The sequence below is a fragment of the Palaemon carinicauda genome, chromosome 1 (genome assembly GCF_036898095.1).
Source record: "Palaemon carinicauda isolate YSFRI2023 chromosome 1, ASM3689809v2, whole genome shotgun sequence".
Classification (NCBI taxonomy): domain Eukaryota; kingdom Metazoa; phylum Arthropoda; class Malacostraca; order Decapoda; family Palaemonidae; genus Palaemon; species Palaemon carinicauda.
The window spans coordinates 83,047,379-83,069,878 of record NC_090725.1 but is presented as its reverse complement, the minus strand read 5'-3'; the positions used below and the strand labels follow the sequence as shown (position 1 = coordinate 83,069,878).

At 37.8% G+C, this 22,500-nt stretch overlaps 1 protein-coding gene across 1 annotated transcript in view; it reads left to right on the top strand.

Moving 5' to 3' along the window:
• Positions 1–21,151, top strand: part of LOC137642610 (GATA-binding factor 3-like) — a 23,277-nt gene extending 2,126 nt beyond the window's left edge. Inside the window, 6 exon segments of the mRNA XM_068375319.1 lie at positions 253–376; positions 7,673–8,061; positions 8,064–8,403; positions 9,531–9,676; positions 10,874–10,999; positions 19,954–21,151. Coding sequence (XP_068231420.1) covers positions 253–376; positions 7,673–8,061; positions 8,064–8,403; positions 9,531–9,676; positions 10,874–10,999; positions 19,954–20,307 — 1,479 coding nt within the window. The 3' untranslated portion in view covers positions 20,308–21,151.
• Positions 21,152–22,500: the final 1,349 nt, after the last annotated feature.

The following is a 22,500-nucleotide window of genomic DNA, read 5'->3' as shown; positions in this document are numbered from 1 at the left end:
TAAGCATAAAGTTAGAAATTAGGATCCAATTTTTTTCGATAAAGACGCTGTGAAATCATTTAGCTACTGTTTAATTACTATGATATCTAATGAAGAGCAAAGATAAAAAAACATCAAATTCCATTTGGCCACTCAAACACGTTATCCAATGAACGGCCGTTTTAAATTATGCTCTTCGATTGAACACGCAATTCAAATTCCTTGTATTCCTACACCTATGTTAATTGATTTTTTTTCCTTTCCTTTAATCAGATGATGGACGTTGGGAGCGGGGTGGACGGCACCCAGGGCGCACAGTACCCTACTGGATATGCCCCAGTCTCTTCTTTGCAAGATTTCTATTCAAACTCTCAGCATTGTTCTTATTCGAATCCAAGTAAGTGACAGAACTTAACGCTGTGGGTACCCGTTTGGGGTTTGTATAACTTTCAAGTGTGTAGCATATATATATATATATATATATATATATATATATATATATATATATATATATATATATATATATATATATATATATATATTTATATATTGTGTGTTTACTAAGCTAAGTATTCCTGCAAATGTTTCCGTTTTAATACTAACTCGGTTATTAATGCGTTTTTCATATTAATATAACTGTTTCTACTTTGTTAAAAGTATGTTGGCTTTTAATATCCGATAAGCCGGCAGGAACTAAAGTATACTTCTAATTTGTTACAATACTACTGTCTGCTGGTTCCCATTATAAGTATTACTATTTCCATTGAATTCAGCTCTACTATTTTATCTTTTTATTTCGTTACACATTTCCTCCCATCTCATAATTCTTTTGAGCCACTTCAACGATATATTTATGAGAAGAATCAGTTACTAGACAAGAGGGAGACCATATTCTTCAATGTTTAACTATTCCAAATAATTAAATCTAGGTTATTTTAATCACTCATTTTGTATAATAATCAATCTACTGTACATATTATGAAAACTTGATACGCAAGTTAATGGCATAGGGGCATTATCTATATATTTATTTATGCTTTTTAAAAATAAATCATTATAACAATAATAAAAAAATCTGATAATCTATTCTAAGGCCCGCAAAGAATTTCTGCACTAAATCAGTTTATAAATCTAGTTATATTTTATTTCCAAACAATTTTAAGTGAAGGCCTTTTGTATTAGTGGTTCACAAGAGGTCTACAATCATCTGTGCACGGTATATAACAGTATAATGTTTATGCTTATATCGTAGCAGTTAATGATGATGATGGGGAGAATGATATATCAATTTATCGTGAGATATGTTGTGTAAAACGGGTAGGATTATTATATTCGAAATCAGCGGCGGTACACCAGAAACAACGCGACGATAAAGATAATTTATTTGAGCGCTGACTGTTATTATGGCATTCAGCGAAAGACAAAAAATAAAAATAGAAAAAATACTTTCGTATAGTATGTCATTAAACTATAAAAATGAAGGTAAATGTGTACGGTAATATTTATAGTAGTTATAAACTGCTATTTATAATTAAAGACATATTCGAGAATATTGCTGATTATTATTACGTTTTTATCTTATAATAAAATAAATTGATTTATTGTTGCGGTAACTGATTCGATTAGGGCTCTCAGTCGTCCATCTTATCAGTGGTTGATTAGTCTAATGATAATGATGAAAATAATAATTAAAATATAATAGTTATCATTTCACATAGATCCAATATTTTTTTTATTATTTCTGTTGCCTTTTCGTCATACTTTTGGATGATATATTTATTTTTCTTAATATTTCCTTCCGTTTCTGTTTTACCTCCCTCTTCCTTTTTCCCTTCCTTCCTCCCGCCTCCTTTTCTTAACCCTCTCCACATAAGGAGGCACAGAAGAGTTTCTTAATTCAGACGTATAATTACGGAAGAAAATTAATGCAGCGTCCAACAGACGACCCTTTACAAAAACCATGCGGTAATCACTCCAACACACGGACTGCGTCTTCAGCTCTTATCCTTTACATTCTCCTTGTCATTTGCATATCCTGCAGCTTAGTATTCTTATTCATTTTCTTATTAATCTTTTATTTTCCTTTTTTATTTTTGTTTACAGACTTCAACATTTTTATTCTTGAGTTTCTTTGCTTTTGTTTTCATCGCCTTTGTTTACTAGCCCTTTCATTCTTCACCATCTCATTCATCATCCTTTGCATACATTTATGGTTTAATGTCCCCTGTCTTCCTCATTTCATGGAAAACCTTTGTTTTGTTGGTGGTCATGTAGGGTGACCATAGGAGCTTTACGCGATTCTTCTTTCTCTCTGTAACTGTTTTAGACACGTGAACCCAGAGAAATGCTCACAGCATCAGGACATAAGCGGGACGGGACGAACATAAATTGTAACGGAGGACCCCATGTGACGTGTGGCAACCCCCGCCACGTCACTACTGAAGGGAAAGGGTTATAGCTCATCTCGCTGCTACATCTACCGCTACGCCAGCGTGACTTATCCGTCCTCACGAGCCTTGTTCTCAGATGCAGAAAGCATCTCTCTCTCTCTCTCTCTCTCTCTCTCTCTCTCTCTCTCTCTCTCTCTCTCTCTCTCTCTCTCTCCAAAGACTAGAAAGAGACTAATTGGGAAGTAATAATTTAACTAACAACTATTTTGCTCAGTGCTTACGATGCAGAAATTCTCTCTGAATATTCATGTCGGACGTTGTGTTTATTTATTCATATATCTGCCGGAAATTATACCACCCCTATCTTTATAACAGCGCATTTGATTAGGTCACTTTTGTTTCTAGTCGATAAATTCATTTGTTCAAATAATATTCCTATTCATAAGTGAATAGGACCACTGAAGTCTATCGATTTTGTATGTCATAGAAAAGAACTTCGTAACCTCGTATATTCATAATTTCCTAATTATTATCATTGTAATAATAATAATCATCTTTATTTCAGCAAAAGCTATATACAAAGTTACAATAGGAGTATTCTGTACTTGTTAGAGAGAGAGAGAGAGAGAGAGAGAGAGAGAGAGAGAGAGAGAGTATCAAATTTCCCTTCATTAGCTACAGTAGTTGTGGTTGATGAACTACGAGAGGCTGAGAGCATTTAAGACGAGATGCTATTATGCATGTGAGTGAGTGTTTACAGAGAAAGGATTAAAAGCAGCTGCCAAAACATAAACAATGTGTAAGTGGCAATTAGCGATGCAGTCATCACGACGTCAATTAGTGCTGAATAAAATGATTATGATACCGCATCTGTAACATAACGTTTTCTATTCTGGTACTCCGATGCCAAGTGTAAGTTACGCAATCACTGTTCATTTTCGATGTTTCAGATCATACCGTAAAATCTGCCGTGATTCGTTAATGTTCTACAATATGGCATTTGCAATAACCAATCCATCTGTTCTTAATTAGCAACTACGTACTTGATAATTGCTGTTTTTATCTTACTTCTACTACTCTCACTATTATATGAATACGCAAAACTATTAAATTTGGGATAGTTTAAGAAGCAAAAACATAATTCTTATGTCGTTTTAAAGTATATTTCCACCTCTAACATAATTCTAATAATAGTCATACTAACATACTTAAAATTGTTTTGTCCCTGCATTAATGTTATTATTAAACATATAAAATTACTGAAAAAGCAAAGCTTAATTTGCTGGTGGCAGGATGAACTAGATGTGCACAAAGGTTTTACAGCTCCGTTTGCATTTGCCTATAAGAATAAAACAGCCTCAAGTACTATGGCTGTAGCGGTTGCTTTCTCTTACTCTGACAGCACCATAGAACTCTTGCTGACCGCAAATGCGCATATGCGAGCATTTACAGGAATGACTGAGGCCGAGGTGTATTCTGTCGGCCAGATGACATCGCTGTATGTCACTTCCGTGTCTGGGATATAACAATGCTATAAAACGTTTACAAGATAACACCCGATTTGTTTATTCATATCCGGTTATCACCCTTAACATCATTTGTTATAATCATTGCTATTATAACACTGTTGTCACTACAGCCAATACTACATTTACTTTTTTTCCCCACTGCATTTTACTCCAAATTTCATCAGTTGCCCTGAATATGTGCTGCAATAAAAAAGCTTTCCCGGGTTTTCTCAACAACCACCCTCTCGTTGCTAAGGAAACAGATTAAAGTAAAATTTACTCTTAATCCTCGCTATCTGCCACGCACATTTAAACATATCTAGATCCCTATATATCTATATATATATATATATATATATATATATATATATATATATATATATATATATATATATATATGTGTGTGTGTGTACACTATATATAGAAACTTTTCAAGCATTCCGAATAACTAAAATTCACATGTTCTGTCCCAGAGATTTTATAATGAAGCGAGAAAATATAAGCATTTGTTGAGAGAAATGACTACATGGTCTAGTAAATAAACTCTCCTAAACAAATTGTTCTACGCACTCTCACAGGAACACGAGCACTCAAATTCAGTTATCGCTATATATATATATATATATATATATATATATATATATATATATATATATATATATATATATATACATATATATATAGATTGCATGAATTTTTCAAAAGTTTTGAAAACATTTTTTTTTTTGGGTCGGCTTTTGTTTGTTAGCGTCAACAGATTTTCCTAATTTACACATCACCGATGAATATGTAAATCTTGGCCTAACGAACAGAAAAAAAAAATCTAAAATTTGGTAAATAAACAATTTGCACATCGCCTTATTCTGCGTTGTAGATGAGCCCTAAGCTAACTTCACCGTCTTAAAGGAAATGATACGAAGTATTCATGTTGTTTCAATAAGATAGAACCGCAGACAAAGGGTTTATTACCCTATTTTCTGGTCATGGGTGTTGTGTTCGTGTTTTTATTTGGATGAAAGTCATAGCCTTAGGTCTCATCCCTCCAGTTAGACTGGTGACCACTGCCATAATATAAATCGTAAACCAGATGAGGCATCATACACAGCAGAATAACAAGAAATGTGTGAGCAGATTATACTATCTAACCATTTACATGACAGGATTATATATATTTTTTTCTTTCTGGATATCTCCGTACTTAATGGTGGTTATTAATAAATCATAATAGACGCTGCTGCTGTCGTCGTCATCACCATTCGTATATGATATCCATACAAAATAGTGAGCGATTGCTTACTTCATTATTTCATCAATTAACAGCATTGAAAGCAAGATGAAAAAACAACACATATCCGTTAAACAATCCCGTTTATCTAATAGTAGTCTGTAAAGGCAAGTCTGTCTCATACTGGGAATCCATGAAAGAAGAGGACGGTGCGATTGTAGTTGTATTAGGTCTCCAAGATATCTTAGTAGTGGTAGGAGATTGTGACCAAGACGACCTCGACATGCACTTCTTTTGTAGGCATCCCGGTGCCTGGTAACTTGATGCGCCTTTGCGGGTCACGTATTTCACGGTCGAACCACCTGTGGATAACAGATTTTAACTTTGCGGTTTGCTGTGCTTGTTTCAACAGGGAAATTCGGAGTCAATGTCCTTTGATACCAGATAACTCAAAATCAATTCAACATAGAAACAAGGAATAATTTTCATTTTACAATTAGAGACAAAATTATAGGATAGAGCATTGGCGCTGCAACTTTGAGTACCATGTTTATGATTGTTTTCCTATAAAAACAACGCAATTGAAGGAATGTTAACCTATACAAATGTGAGTCACTGGTATTGTCCGTTACATTAGGTCGAGGTTTCTGGTGGGAGAAGGGAAGACAATGGAGGTACATCCTTTTAAAAAGCAATAACTCCTTGGTCTGCTTCACTCCATTGGTTCCTTGTCTAGGAAAGGCTTGTGCGCCATAATTTCAACTTGGCTCTATTAGCTCTGAAAGCTTCCCACCGCACTGATTGCCAAATACAGATGTTAACTGTCATTCCTTGTTACCCTCACCCAGAACTCCCCTCGCCGGGAAAAAGTAAATGTGTCTAAGAAAATAGATGTTCGGCGGATGTTTTGGTCTGAGCGGTCATCCTTTGAAAGACTTCGAGTCTCGCTTAGAACGACGGAGAAGAAACCCTACTGTTCAGATGGTATATTGTGGTTTTGCGGGCTGCTCTTTCCCCATATTTACTCTCTCTCTCTCTCTCTCTCTCTCTCTCTCTCTCTCTCTCTCTCTCTCTCTCTCTCTCTCTAAAGCGAGTATGATTATAGTCGTTCATAATTTAATATAAAAACATTGGAAAAATATATTTTCATCATAGCTTTTCAAAACTTTCTTTTTCATTGGCGTTGGACGAACAAACTAAGCCCGTTAGTATCAGGATGATATACAAAAGCACACGTGCCTGGGAGACCACTCTTTCGAGCATCTCCTCATGGCCAAGAGCTCTTTTCTAATACCTCAGGAGGTCGCGGCATCACGTGGGAAGCACCAATCACTTGTTAAAAGAGACCATCCGTAACTCCTGGTCCTCCATAATGGCTTCCCATCAGTGCCCACGCATTAGCACCCTCGTTTGGCCTCGCCCAGCACGTGAAAACGCCATCGTTTCATCAGTGAGAGAGAGAGAGAGAGAGAGAGAGAGAGAGAGACTTTCCTGGTTGATTTTCTTCCGGTTCTCGGGTGTCGATGATTCCCAGAGTGTAGTCTATATACGAAAAGCTGGACTTGTCACTTTTTTCTTTTTTTACTGTATATCAATATATGAATGTTTGATCTTATGAAATAAAAATTTCCCATTCAGCTCTTCGTTGGATTAACTGTGATTGTACCGGTAGAACTTTCCATATCAAAATTATATATTATTTCAACTGTTTCCCTTTTGTAATTTTACGAGGGAAGAATCATGCCAAGCCATAGGAAATAATCCGGAAGTACAGACCCGAATCAATTATTTACTTTTCTTCTCTTTGGTGGGGTCGCACAGAGATGGTAAAGAAGAGATAGGAAGAAAATCTAAAGAAAAGTGGAAACGATCTTTATCTTTTACTGGTTTAACACTTCGAATACACAATGGTATCGATTGCTTTCTGTAAGCGCGAGTCTCCGTCACAGGACAAACAAGCCAACCCTTTGCCACGTAACTAACCACGCGCTGCTAAACAATGCCAAACAATACTTCGACTAACCACCCATCCGACGACCCCTAGACTCCCGTCTCACCATTTCCTGAGACCTGTCAGTCAAGCCGTCAATTGACTGTCAAGCCCTATTCTTTGTTAAATTGCTCGGGAGCTCTGGTAGAAAGAAACACGGACGGCGCTGCCCTTGTAATCCATAGCACCACCACCCACGCTCCCTCCCCTTGGCCCTCCTTTCATGTCCTCGGAGGAAGGTGATGGGTCTTGAGGTGGATTAATAATGTCCATTGTGGCCCAAATATTTTTCCATATTGATTTTCCCCATAAACCAGGCACCGTTAGGACAACTACGCTTTTACACACAGGGTTGTTTTCAAATACATAACACTAAAAGGCATTTTATATTTCCAAGAGTTTGTGTTTGTGTTAGTGAAGGTCAACTACAATTGATTGCAACGAATTTTCTTCGTGACAGTTTTTTTTAAAGGTTTGTTTAGGGTATAAAATACGAGTAATCTAGTTATGTAGTGTTGCTTTACTGTATACCGGTTTCCTGTGCTATAACTAAATCGTTTGTTTTTCCTTGTGCTTGCAGGTCGTTTCGGTCAGACAACAGTGTACCGGGGCCATCCCCACTTCCCAAACCCCCTCCACTCCTGGCTGGGTACAGACAAAATGGCGGCAGCGGCAGCCACTGGTCCCTCCGCCTACAATACTCCCGGATCTTCATGGCACACGCCCTTTGCTAAAACTTATCAGCCTACACCCGCCCACCAAACCCACCAGACTGCTCAGGGTTACGCCCCTTATGGATATCCACCTACTCCTCCGGATGAGACGCCCACGGCACAAACAAATCAACAGGGTCCTCCTCAGCCACAGGCACAGGAGCAGCCCATGAGTACGAGTCCTTTGCCCCAACAGCAAACGCAGCAGGTACAGCAGCAGGATGCATCGGTAGCAGCAGCAGCCGCTGCGCGTCAGGTGCCCGCTTGACCCCTGAAAGATTAACTTCCTCTCCAGTCGTCCACGGGGGATCTTCCAACCTAGACATCAAGTGCGATCCATCCTATACACCAGCCTTCAGCAGCGCGCCCTTCTCTTCGAAGCCATCCCTTTCCCTTTCTCCCGCCCACTCAACAGCCCATCCAACGGGATACACGGGATATCCTACACATTCCTCCATGGATTTCGCCCACACTGGTTATTCCAGCTTCTATCCGTCCTCTGGAATGTCATCCATGTTCAGCAAGCCATTTTCTACCGTCCCCACTTCCTTATCACCTTCACACGAGAAATCCAAAAACTCAAAGAGATCAAGCACAGGTGAGTTTCTTTTTTTTTTTTTTTTTTGAGAGAGAGAGAGAGAGAGAGAGAGAGAGAGAGAGAGAGAGAGAGAGAGAGAGAGAGAGAGAGAGAGAATACCCTTTGGTGAAGGTAGCATGGGCGGCAATTCCCATAGAATAATATACCCGTGAATGTCTATTTTGTTAATTTTGGAATTTACAACAATGAGAACTATTTCCTATAATTACTACTACCATCAATAAAACTTATCATTACTGTTGATATCACTGCATCAAATCAGTTGGACACTCAAAGAGACGATTTACATAAAATTTCTTGAAGCCTTCTACTATCTACTAACAATTGCCGTTTAAAATTTGCTTTTATTGTCTAAACATTGAAAATTATGTGTTATTAAACCTTCTTACCTGTAAAAAAATGTCCTTGTTTTCTACTAAACATTCGTTTTGTAACGAGAAGACCCACGGTATCGGCTACCTAATCATTTTGTAGACCAGGCAAAAAGTAAAATAATTTTAGGACAACACGGCTTAACTACAAAGGAAGATTTAAATCTTTAACTGGGGGGGGGGAAAGTGAACTAATATTAAGAGTCAAGAATTTCTCGATATTTCTAATTCATTTATTTGTGTCCATATGAGAAAAAATACCCAAATGAAATGTAACTGAAATGTCATTCAAGAACAATTGTATTACTCCTATGAGACGCCATAAATAAAATGTCAAAATATAAGCGTGCATATAAGTTGTGCATTTGTCATCACCGATAAAGCACTTCTAGTTCTTGTTAAGGATAATTTTGAGAGAGAGAGAGAGAGAGAGAGAGAGAGAGAGAGAGAGAGAGAGAGAGAGAGAGAGAGAGAGAGAGAGGGGCAACAGCTGTTGTTATTGTGAATATTTTTTCTGCATAATCATGAGTCGTACGTTCAATAACTTACTGTATACAATAGTTATCGGAAATAAAAAAAAAAACCGATTTTATGAATACCGATTTTTCATACTTTATGAACTTATATTTGAAGCCAGTATAAACTTGTGTAATTAAATCTATCATCTAGGTGTCAATAAAACAGTAATCAACTGAATTAAAATTCTTGATAAACGATTAACGACATCATAAAAATTATTGTTACTTATGTTTGCAGAGGGTCGGGAGTGCGTCAACTGCGGAGCGACGTCGACGCCTCTTTGGCGTCGGGACGGAAACGGCCACTACTTGTGCAACGCCTGTGGCCTCTACTACAAGATGAACGGACAGAACAGACCTCTCATCAAACCCAAGCAGCGCACGGTAAGTCGAGACCAATTACTGTTGCGGCTGCCCATTCATTTCTCTCACGTTATTCGGTATTATTCATTTTCATCCATTATTTACAGTGGTGTCCCTCACTGCAGTTTCTCTTCTATCCGACCCAAACTCTTCAGCTCAAAAACAACGCCAAAACTCAACCCCCTTCCCCTTCCACTTCCCCCACCCTTAGAGCATCGCTTTTCCCCCCACTAAGCTACAACAACTAGTACGCTTCTTCTCTTAGCCATGTGCAAGGGGCGGAGGGGTCCATACTGCCTCCCCCAATCAATAGCAGTGTGTCTAATCTCCCCTGGATCGTACCTTATCCCCCCAGAATCAAAACCCCGCCTTTCCTATCTTGCCATCTGGTCCCTCGTCCATTGATTCGCTCTCGCAGGGGAAAATGGGAGGAGGAAGAAAGAAAAAAGGGAAGAGGGAAAATGGAAGTTACGAAAGGGGGAAATGGGAAAAAATATGTTTGTCCCTCTTTTGTGGCTACATTTGAGAAACGGCCATGAGTGGATTATTGACTCTCCCATACATTCCCTTTCCTATACATTCTCTTTTTGTATTCAGGAACGGATGGGAACTAGAGTGTTGCAGGAAACATATGGAGAGAGGAAGTAACTGGGATAGCTTTGGATATTAAAATTGCCTTTACTTACTACAATAGCAACATCCATGTCAATATACTGTACTTGAGAGAGTACTTCCTTTAGCAATATTGAGTTATTTGATTCATGTGTGCCATCTATGAATGTTACATTTGGTATTGTCAATCTCCATCATCTGAATATTTCCAGCATGAATAACTTGAACACCAAAATATATTTATTTTGCAGATGGCAGTCTTCTGTGTAAGCGCAGTCATTAATAAAGACGTTCTTTCATTCCATTTTTATTAGAAAAAAAAATAATTATTATCATCTGCATTTCCCTATTCATAACTTCAAGAGTAATGATGAAAATGTGTATAAATGATTTTATTAAATTATTCTCTCATTCCATTGTTAATAGAAAAAATAATTATCTTTATTATAAACTGCATGATAATGTTCCCTATTCATAACTTCAAAAGTATTGATGAAAATGTGTATAAATGATTTTATTAAATTTTCACCTTAAGTATTTGGTAATTGACTGTAAAAACTTCCGAATCCTCTGAGACTTAAATGGTACTTTCGTTTCTTTTTTTAGTCGGCCAACCGTCGCGAGGGTACATCCTGCGTCAACTGCAAGACGCAGACAACGACGCTTTGGCGACGCAATCAGAATGGTGAACCGGTTTGCAACGCTTGCGGCCTCTACTACAAACTCCATAACGTAAGTTTTATGTTGTTTTCACTTTTCAATTGATGTTAAAACTATTTTCATATTTGTTTTTATTTTGGTTCTGCCAATCTTAAGTTACTGTTAGCTACTTGAGAAGCAGTTGGCCAAGAAAAGCGATACCTAAAAAAAATTAATCACACATATAAACACATATAACAAGAAGACTATTAAGAGACTTTATGACCACCGACAATGTTTTCTGCATGCTAAATCCTTTACGTTTTTCTTCACGATTACTATGAAGTGATTAACATAGTTAACTAAATGCTGGTACTTACGTTTTCTTACTAAATTCGGTGGGAGAATCGATTTCTTAAATTCATGGAAAACATTACGTCATCACGGTGTCACTAATAAGTTTGCGGTAATACCAGACGAATTGTATAGTGATAACGTATAATTTTAAATGGTAGCTCTAATGGCATATATTCAAATTACACTGCTTACTGTTCGTTAATTACGTTATAATAGTTGATAGCTTTTCATCTTTTATGATGGTAGAGGACATAAGTTTAATAATTTATTTTGCTTTTGGTGGTAAAATATTAATTTCAATGGTAAAATGCGATATTAGTAATGGACATGGACACTGAGTTCGAACAGGCATAGCCTTAGTAGTTATGGGGAAATGTGATTTGAGCACATCGCTTGAAAGACATAAAAAACTGGACTGTCAGCGTAATTCCTACATTTATTTTTGTAGTGCGATTTACTGTAAATAGAAGATACCGACATTCACTGTAACAGAACATATATTTCTTTTTCCCAATGTCGTATGAGAGTACTCAATTTTGATGATTTATTGTCTCATTTTTAATTACTTATACCAATATGATCGATCCAGGATGCATTTACAGATTAATCATAGTGACATTTCATTAAAATACCTTTTACAACAACGTTGCTAAAAGCCAGTATCAACATTGCCTTCCTGTCCAGCTGTCATAAAATCTCAATTAAGACAGAATTCTTGTAATTACGGTTAATTACGGTGAGGGAAAATCTATTTTCATCTCCTTCCAATGGGAAAATTTAATTCATTTGATTCATAGTTAAGTGGAAAACCATGTGTGTTTTTTAGCAAGGTCTGGGGTCTTATTACTCATGGCATTAGTTCATCAAGGAGTATATACTCCAATCGTTGGTAAGGTGGAATTCTCTCTTGACTTAATAAAAGTTACGACTCTCGTGACCTTGACCACTATAACACTCTTGCCTTCGCTGTTGGTGATTTAATGTTAGTCTACAAATCTGCCTAAATTGGGTATATTTACCCGACCCGACAAGTTATGGTGATCGCAAATGTTAGTTTAATGATGGCTGTTCGAGCATAGCGTATTTATTGAGACAAAGGGACGAATATTTATGTGGGAACAAATTTTACTCATCTGCCATTTTATTGCTCTAGTGTTCTTTTAAAATATCCATGCGTTTAAAATTACATCAATCTTTATTTTCATTGGAAATAGCAATACAAGTAGCCCGTGGGATGCAGTCTAAGTTGTGACAATTATGAAATTCTCAAATTTATTCATAATACCTACTACGATTAAGACACCGTAAAAAAATCTCGTCTGGAGTCTCAAAAGGACAGGTCGATTACCTTTTGCCAAAATTAAAATTAATTCCGATGAAAATTGTTCATTTGCAGAATAAATGCCTTCGTAATTATGAGCCGGAAACGTTTTTTCCTATTTGCTTCGTGTGTGTTTCTTGGCAGGTTTTGACACGCAATCAAATCTCTCTCTCTCTCTCTCTCTCTCTCTCTCTCTCTCTCTCTCTCATACATATAATATATACATATATATATATATATTATATATATATATATATATATATATATATATATATATATATATATATATATATATACACATATACATACACATGAGCATGCGTGCGTGAGTGTTATATGTGGATGAGATATAGTAAAATTATAGTGAAGAACCCAGATTCAGTCTTTTTCTCGTATGTTTGTGCTAGAAATGAATCGTAAGTTTCGGCATCATGCAGACCAAGTGCTCTCCCCGATGTCACTAGGTGTGCTGACATTATTGGCACTCTCCTCTTGCGTAACCCTTAAATGCAAAGAGGCTAAGAACTGTCATGTCCCAAATGCAGCCAAATTATGGGGTTTCTCTAACCAGTAAGCCCCGAGTTTCTGTGATCTTTTAAGTGTGTTGGACATAATGCCGACTATTCATTAGGGCCAATTTCCTTACTCCTGACCGAGGATTTTCTCGTGTTAGTTATTCAGAAGAAACAGAAGATAAGTTACCGCCCTTCAAACACATGTTCCTTGAAAACCAGAAGCCCCCATGTGACTGGAGACTAGCTCGAGGGAATTTAACCTTAATGCCCACCCTCCGCAAGGACAAGCTATTCTCCTCGGTGGAGGGCTGAGGCAAGAGCTGTAATTATTCCAAAAGTGATGTAAAATATAGCGGCAGCCTTCAAACATCTGTCCGTGGGTGGAGTGACGTATTTCTAGACGTCGATCGTCTGAGGGATTCGTTTTACACACGTCCTGTGGGCGGTCTTAGGGATTGTTTCTGACGCCGCTTTCAAGAGAGGATGACACTTGCCTGTGCGATGTGTCGGTGCGTTTTTCGTTTGTTTGTGGCTATCTAATATTGGGTGGCACTGATTTAACTGATTTTGCTCCAAGATTTCTCTCTCTCTCTCTCTCTCTCTCTCTCTCTCTCTCTCTCTCTCTCTCTCTCTCTCTCTCTCTCTCTCTTCTAATAAAGAGCACTTTCTTTCATGTAAATTGACCGGGACGGTTTAACCCTTTGAACCTATTTTAACTTTTTATCATTTTTTGTTCTTCTCTTAGACAGACCACAAAACACCGGCGTCAACGTTTCCCCTTTTCTGCAAATGTTTCTCCGTTTCCTCCTCTTTTTTTCCCCTATTACTCCTTATTTTTTCCCCTTTTGCCCTTTTCTTTTTCTCGAGTAATTATCATCGACCAAAACCCTCATTTTCGGTGTCATATTACCGAGCACTGCTCTCACAAACAACTCGAGCTGGAAATGGTAGTTTTTTACTTTATTTTAAATATAATATGTTTACCCAACGCAACGGGAGGGACACTTACACAGGAAGAACTAGGGAAAGGGCTAAAGGAGTGGTAGTTGGATTAATAGACTTCATATTCTTTCTTTGATTTTGATATTGAATACTGCAAATAAATGAGGGCTTTAAGCTATAATAATAATAATAAGAATAATAATGTAAGTCTACCAATAAAACCCATTGTTTTGAAGACTATCCTATAATAATTATCAAGAGGGGACTGATAAATCCTACATAATGTAAATTATTATTGCTTTAAATGTCACCTACATTGTGTCGACTACCCATCTTATGTCTTTCAAAGATTTTACACAAAACCCCTTATATTAGCGCCAGGTGAGATTTACGATATATTCTAAAAAAATAAAAAAAAATAGAAAAAAAAACGGAAGAGGAACACTTCAAAGGAGTAAGTCAAACACCGACGAAAAAAAGGAAGGATAAAAAAAATGAAGTGGGCCTTAAGGTCGGAACTGTAGAACCTCAGGCGCCACGTAGGAAACATGATCTATTGCCCGTATGTCTATTCGGAAAGGCCTTTTCTTCTTGGCCTTTTGGGCTTGTGTGGTTTTCGCAATGTTATCTCATTGATTCTTCCAAATGGGATCTCTCTCTCTCTCTCTCTCTCTCTCTCTCTCTCTCTCTCTCTCTCTCTCTCTCTCTCTCTCTCTCTCTCTCTCTCTCTCTCTCAATAAATAAACAAATTATTAAATAAAAGGGGATAAAGGAATGTATCCAACAGGTATAATAGACTTTTCAATTAGGACAAATGTACAAGAAAGTGTCCATTTTATAGTCTTTGGAAACGGTGGATTATAAACGAACTAAAGAAAAATTTCTTGTCATCGACACAAAGATTGGGAGGGGGCAGCTTCGCTGAGACACATTATGATAACAATTATACATGAATTTACTTCCCTTGATAATAATAACAAAATAATCTACTTCAACGCAAAATAGTTCAAACGCAGTGCTATGATAAAGTTCCACGGAAAATTATCACAATTTTCACGCTGAAGTTGAAAAGTATAAATATTTCAATGTCAGTTTCCTTATTGTAGTGGAGTGTGTCATAGGCCGACTGTCTCGTGGCCACGAAGTCACGTGCCACTAGACACTGTCATCTGACACTCGATTGAAAGTTAAGGTCTTCTACCCAAAACCTTTGTATGGAGTGGTCGCCGCAAAAGCCATTTGTAAACAAAGGAGATAATAGTTTTGTTACTAGCGGTTAGAGTTACTGATGTTATGGGTTTTGTTATCGTTTTAAATTTCCCAATCCTTATTTCATTGACAGGGGCTATCATTATTTCTCGTATCCTTGCCAATGCCATTTATTCTCTAACAGTAGCTTATGAAATAAGAAATTTTCAATAATTATCTGTCTTATAAAAAGATATTAGCGTTGTTACTAGCATAATTATTAGCATTATCTTAGAAGATTTCCGAAGTAAAGGATGACTTCACTAGTCTGTTGAGTTAAACGAAATGACCTGTCCAACAAAGAATTCAATTATTGCAATCTTTGTCATTATTTTCTTAAGTCTCCAAATTGTACAGCGCGTTTTTTATTCAAGTGACTTTAATCGGAAAGATTAAGATCACTTGAAAATAACATTTCATTTGTCGAAATTAGACACAACTGTTATACCTTAGTAATAACTACCCCTTGACATGATACCATTATCCAGAATTTCAATTGAGAAGGAGTCGGTCCTTAACTTTTCTTTGTTCATATTGTGAAGCTATTTTCATTATATTTTTCTTTGTATTTTAGGTTTTAGTAGAGTACTTAGTTTCCTTTTGAGTGTTTTTGCTTCCTTTTGAGGGACAATAAATCTTTAATACAATTTTGGTCGCTATTTTTCTGGTCCGATTTATTTCCTTTCATTTTTGCTTTGTGCTTCTTATCCTGTTCAGTCACCGACATGCCGATACATTTTAATGTCTGCTAGGCACTGTTAATACGATATCAAAATAAGACTAACATAGTATTCAAGTTGTTTAATATAGCATTTGGATTGGGATCGTTAAATACAGTTTAACTTTATACTTAAGTTTTTTTTTTTTTCATCTGATTACATCTGTCTTAACAATTTACATCTTTCCGTCCTACAAAATAAATAGACTTTCTCTCTCTCTCATAATAATAATGAGAGAGAGAGAGAGAGAGAGAGAGAGAGAGAGAGAGAGAGAGAGAGAGAGAGAGAGAGAGAGAGAGAGAGAGTGTGTGTTTGCGTGTGTGTGTGTGTGTAATGTACTGTACTGTACTGTACCTGACCGCAAAAAAAAAAAAAAAAAAATAATTCTGATCACACAGTGCCTCTAGATACCCAGAAATCCCTCCCCACCTTTTGCTTCTCTTTTCCCTCACTCAGCTAAACCCTTCTCGGTGACTTTTCTCCGTCATGGTGGTGGTAAGAGGTGCCGCGCCTGGCGACGGCACCTCCGGCCTGGCGCCACGTTCGCTGTGTTCCCTCTGCTGCCCTGGGCATTAACTTAGAATCTAATCACTTAGGGCTTCTGGTCAACTCTGTTTCTATCAATCTGTGCTCTTTCTGTTTTTCTAATACCGTAATTTTTTTTTCATCTTTCCGTCTGGTTGTTTTACTTCCATGATCTCGTTTCCAATAATCACTAGAAATGAAGGAGCACAGATTCGAACATTTTCTTGCTTCCCCTTGACGTCGGCTCGGTTGAAGTTGGGAAAAGCTTTCCCTTTTATCTTTTTATCTTGTTTATCTTCTTATTTCCTGCTTCGACGTCCGCACTCCCCGGATGCTGAGGAAACTCTCTCTCTCTCTCTCTCTCTCTCTCTCTCTCTCTCTCTCCCTCTCTCTCTCTCTCTCTCTCTCTCTCTCTCTCTCTTCCCAAAAGCAACCCCCTTTCATAATGTCGCGGATAACGCCTATAAAATCCCATAGAGTAAAGAGTAGGGGCATCTTAATGCGGTGAACTAAAGGAAAATAAAAGAACTATTTTTAATCCTGCATTCAGAACATAGGTAAACAGTTACTTTTGATATCTCTCAAGGTTGTGAATACAGTAATATTAGTTAGAAAGATCTTCAATTAATTCTTAGCAGGATTTTTTTTTCTTTTGAGAGGAAGAGATGGCTTGCTTTACACCCGTTTTCTTTGAAATGGAGCTTATTCGTTCCCGTTTTCTCTTACGGTGCTATTTTGTCAGGTTGTGATGGGCCGCGAAATTCCACAGAAAAAAAAAACTTAATGGTTACGCTCTCTCTCTCTCTCTCTCTCTCTCTCTCTCTCTCTCTCTCTCTCTCTCTCTCTTTCTCTTGCATTGAGATGAGCGAACCATTCATTCAACCAACATAATACGAAAAATAAAAAGGGGTTCAAAAAGTACGTTTAAATTTATTGTATTGATAAGCCTCGTTTTATGTAAGCCTAACACACACATATAATTCTTACATCACTGTTGATAATAGTGTAAGAATTTTAACTTTAGTTTTCTTATTTATTAAAAAAATAATTCAGTCCTTTCATTTTGTAGGTCCATTCTTTTTAACATGTGTTAATTCAGACGAGTGATAAAGATAATGCAATATCTAGGACCACAGTTGTCAGTCAGAGAAAATGGGCTGGCTCTCTCTCTCTCTCTCTCTCTCTCTCTCTCTCTCTCTCTCTCTCTCTCTCTCTCTCTCTCTCTCTCTCTCCGCCTTGCTGGCATCTGCCTTATCTTCTCTCTCACGGTTTCTTATCTGTCCTTTATCTGAACCACCTTAAACCCCGCCCCCAGCCTGCCATTCTTCATTCGTGTTTTACTCGTGTCCTAATTACCTTCAGAAGAAAAGAGACAAAAATATTCTTAATCAAGAGTGAAGAGCGACGCAACTTTCAACCAAAAAAAAGATTACCGGTAATCTTCGTTTTTATCATTGTTGTTACCGATTTCATTTAGGGAACTACAGGTATATGTCAGTTATTTTCGAAAGAACATTTGAAAGATGGATTTTGCAAAGCCATTGGATTTTTTTTTTCAATAATTACATTATTTTTCAAACCTCAATCGTAGGCTGAAGTCTTCCCAGGTATAAACGTTGGCCGTTACTTCTACAACACCCTCTCAATTGTTGGACTCTCTCTCTCTCTCTCTCTCTCTCTCTCTCTCTCTCTCTCTCAAGTCTGGAATTACGTAAGGGATTTAGTTTGGCCACTCCGTCGGCCTCCGCACAGGAAAGTGAATTTAGCAGAGCTCTCCCGATGAACTACTTGATTAGTTCTAGCACATTTCCCCGATTAGCTAAGACCCCGAGCGATTCGTTACGCTTGTGGTCGGAGCTCGTCTTTCGCCGCTCGGGCTATTTAAGATTAGCCACGGCTGTTACCAGCACTTGATATTGAGAATTTAATGCTTAGCATGATACGCCCTCCAAGAGGATGTTGTAACGCTTAATGGTATTGCAGAGGCTGGCAACTAGGCAATCAAGTTATCATCTTTATCACACAACAGTATTGCGTTGTTTTGGACGTAATTTTCAAGATTAACATTAACGTTATTGTTAATATTATCTTATAATCATTATGAATTGCGAAACTATTTTCTTTGTAAAGAATTTAACGTACAATCAACTACCATCCATTCGCTTCGTTTCATATCTCATTTCCCTTAAATTTTAATCCCACGGAACGGCCAAGACGGTAAATTGACTTATTTTGACTCAGGCCCGCCATCCACAAAGGAAATTCACTGGCCTGGAAGCAAACCTCCCCGACAGGAGAATGGTGGGTGACAAAACTAGGGTGTGGTGGGTCGTAAATTTGACAGACAGACGTAGACAAGTCAATACAGTCCTCGTTCTGGGGCCTCACGCCCGCACAATACCGCCAGTCCGCCCATAAGCTTTCTTGAATGAGATGTGGCTACTTGCCTAATTAACGGCAGCAACTCTCTCTCTCTCTCTCTCTCTCTCTCTCTCTCTCTCTCTCTCTCTCTCTCACACACAATATTTCTTAGTTAAAGGAGCAGTATACATTTTTATTAACCAGTAATATGAATTATCATTGAATCAAGAAACACATGAGAACAAGTTATATAAAAAATCTCTTTGTCTACATTTCAACTGATGTTGAGAAGGAAAACTTCATTCACTGCTAACAACACAAAACGGAAAGATGGAAATAGGAAGTCTGACGCCGATAATTGTGTCTTTGTGGTTTGTGGGGGGAGGGGGGAATGGCTGCACAGGAGTGAATCCTTGTAAGACTAGTGAGACCAAAAGGTAGCAACCCAATCGCGTGTGGGCGTGCGAGGCAGGGACCTCGAGAGGGGGTCTGCCCATCACAATGAGGTCTCTCCAGGGGGGCTGCGACCCCACCGTAGGAGGTCCGTCCTGACACACACCATCACAATACTTCTCAAATGATGCCCCCTTCTACCTGATTCCTGTATGGTCGCCTGCTGAGGCCTCCGGAAAAGGGGTTTTCGACGTTATCGCATTTAATCTTAAGGACGAATTCAAAGTGTGCAGAGGAGGCCCCTATGAGACTTAATCTTGACGTAAGGTTGTGGACGAATGGGGGAGGGGTGCGTGGCTGTAGTGGGCAAGTGCGACCCTCGACTCCCTAACTTGACACTGATGGAACACCTGAATTTGACCTAATGCTCAAAATTGCCCACGTACGAAGACCTTGCGAACCACAAGTGCTTCACTGTTTACACAAGCATACAACCATAAACACTATATATATATATATATATATATATATATATATATATATATATATATATATATATATATATATCATAAATGTTATTGTAATTTCTAATTATGATTCTATTTTTCCAGAACCAACTTTAATCGAGTGATCAATAAACTAATGTATGCCTTTTTCTGTTAACAGGTAGCTCGTCCTTTGTCCATGAAGAAGGAAGGCATCCAAACCCGAAACCGCAAATTAAGCCAGAAATCAAAGAAGAAGAAAGGCATGCTCGGTTTCCCCGACATGCTAAAGCCTTTGGATAAGGGAGGCTTTGGAGGTTTTGGCGCTGGTGGTTCGGGCTTCGGGTCCATGTCACACTACATGTACGGAGGGCAGATGCACGGTTCTTCGGTAGCCGGAGGCTTTATGTCGGCGCCGCCCATGCACGGAATGTCCATGTCCGGTGGCCTGGGAAGCTTTGGTCTTTCATCTGCTGCCGCTGCGTCAGCGGCCTCTCTTGGTCTAAGTTCGGGGTTTTGCACAGTAGCTGCGTAGGAAACCCTTGAGGATTCACCGTTGGTCCAATAAACCTGCATGAAGTCCAGTTAATAGGACGAATATTACCTGATGTTACCCATGCCCAGGACTTGGGCTTTATGGGCAAAGTGCCCATTTGTACAAAGAGAGTGCCTGCAAGTAGCGGGGAACCTGATAATAGAAAGCCAGGGAATTGTCATGATTCGTTGGCCGATCGTATCTAGCATTGTTGAGACGACTGACACTGACACCAACGAAGAATTAAATCACCGTTACTATGTAAGTAATGAATAGATAGGATAAGTAAACAATAGACAGACTGCTTGTTACGAGGAATTGTAATCGCCTGCGTCACGTACGATGCCAAAGGAGGATAACATTACCTAGAGCGAAATTAATTCAGATACGAATTATAGACGCAATCCACTTCGTCTCACTGATCTGCCGTACTGGAAATCAGATGACTCAGAATGAATGACGTTGAATGAACTTAGAACTTGGTACAAAAATATTAACACAAGGAACTGTTGATCTTATCAGAAGTGGAACTGACTGGTTGGATCCAAAGAATCGATCCGGTGTTCAGTATTTAGGGTCATTTGATTTTGTTGAGAAGCTACTGGCTGCGTCGTCCCTTTATCTGTAGTGGGTTGGTAGCAGAGGCAGTAGCAAGGGGCCATGTAACGATGCAAATTACCTTGGGATAGTGAAAGTCCACACTGTACAGTGTACATAGTGTAAAATAGAATGAATAGATATTATTTAATACATCACCAATTTCTTGTCTTAGCTTTTAAGGAACGCATCATATTGCATATTGTAATATTGTGTTATGTAATTATGTGATACAAAATAAAGAGAATTTTACATAAAATGACGTTTATTATTTTCCTTTGGATAATTAAATACTGTAAATCCAAAGACAGTAGCAAGAAAAATAATTTGTTAATGCACTCAGGTTCTGGGGCCTGGAAGGACATTCATTGTCCAAGTACAACTGAGGGAAACCTTGAAGTTACGCTAGAAAGTACAAGTTGAAAAAGGTTAGACAGCAACATAGAAGAAAGGCGGTGTACAAGTCAACTTAAAAAAGTGTTCACGACCTATATAGATACTTGACAATTAACACATATTTTAATCTGGAATAGCTTTTATAAAACGTTCCTGATAAAACTTTAAAATTTAATGTAAAGTCGTTACTTTTATAAACGCAATAATTTCCTGATAATACAACTAAATTACCAGCCTAACAAGAATATTTTTGTTGTTCAATTATAAAAAAAAAAAAATAGGTAAATATCGTATTTCTCAAATTCAAACAAAATTCTAAGAATTCACGACGTATACATAGTACCCATAACTTTAAGACTAACGATTGTTTTTATGTATATGAATAACTAAATCTGATCTTCATGTATATAAATAATAAAATCCCATATAAAACAAACCCTGAACCGTTTTTGCTGACTTGAACCACTGCCCTCCATAAGGTCCAAACCTAGGTTGAGATGTAAGTAGTATAATTTACATAACTAACCACCTCTTGCGTTTGTTTTCATGTACATTATATTTAGGAGCATTCGTCTCCTTTATTTTGTTCAACAAAGTTATTACCAACGTAGGGTCATGTATAAACCCGGAAAGCACAAACTCCGATTTCTTTATTGCTTATGAATTGTAGTTTCATGAAGCCTATAAAATATGATTATTCTTAGTGATATCTAGTATATACATGTATCCCACAGTAACCTTCTGATAACCACGCATTCATTTATACAATTGTGATAACTGTTTAGGATCAACCTGCTTAAATCAGTATTGTGTAGTACCTTATTTTAGAATACGACGTTGGGTCTCTCCTTATTTGGTTACTTGGTCAAAGAATTATCAATCTTCTTTCCCATCGTTATACTTACATTAAGGGGTCGGTTGCCTGATGCACCCTCTCAAATGCCTTCTAGCAAAGACATCCCCTTCCACCCAATCTCTTCTTTCTATATCTTCCCTGTCAACGAATACTCGGAAATCTCAAATAAAGCCCCTTAAATCTTATTTCAAACACCATGTAGATGACTTCTGATATATAATTTTGTAGGAAAAACATGACAATCTTAAGATGAATATGGCACTTCACATCAAAAACCTTCTTTTACCTTATGTATGGTGGATTCATGCTACTTGGATGGAATGTTTTAACGCTATTCTTAGAAT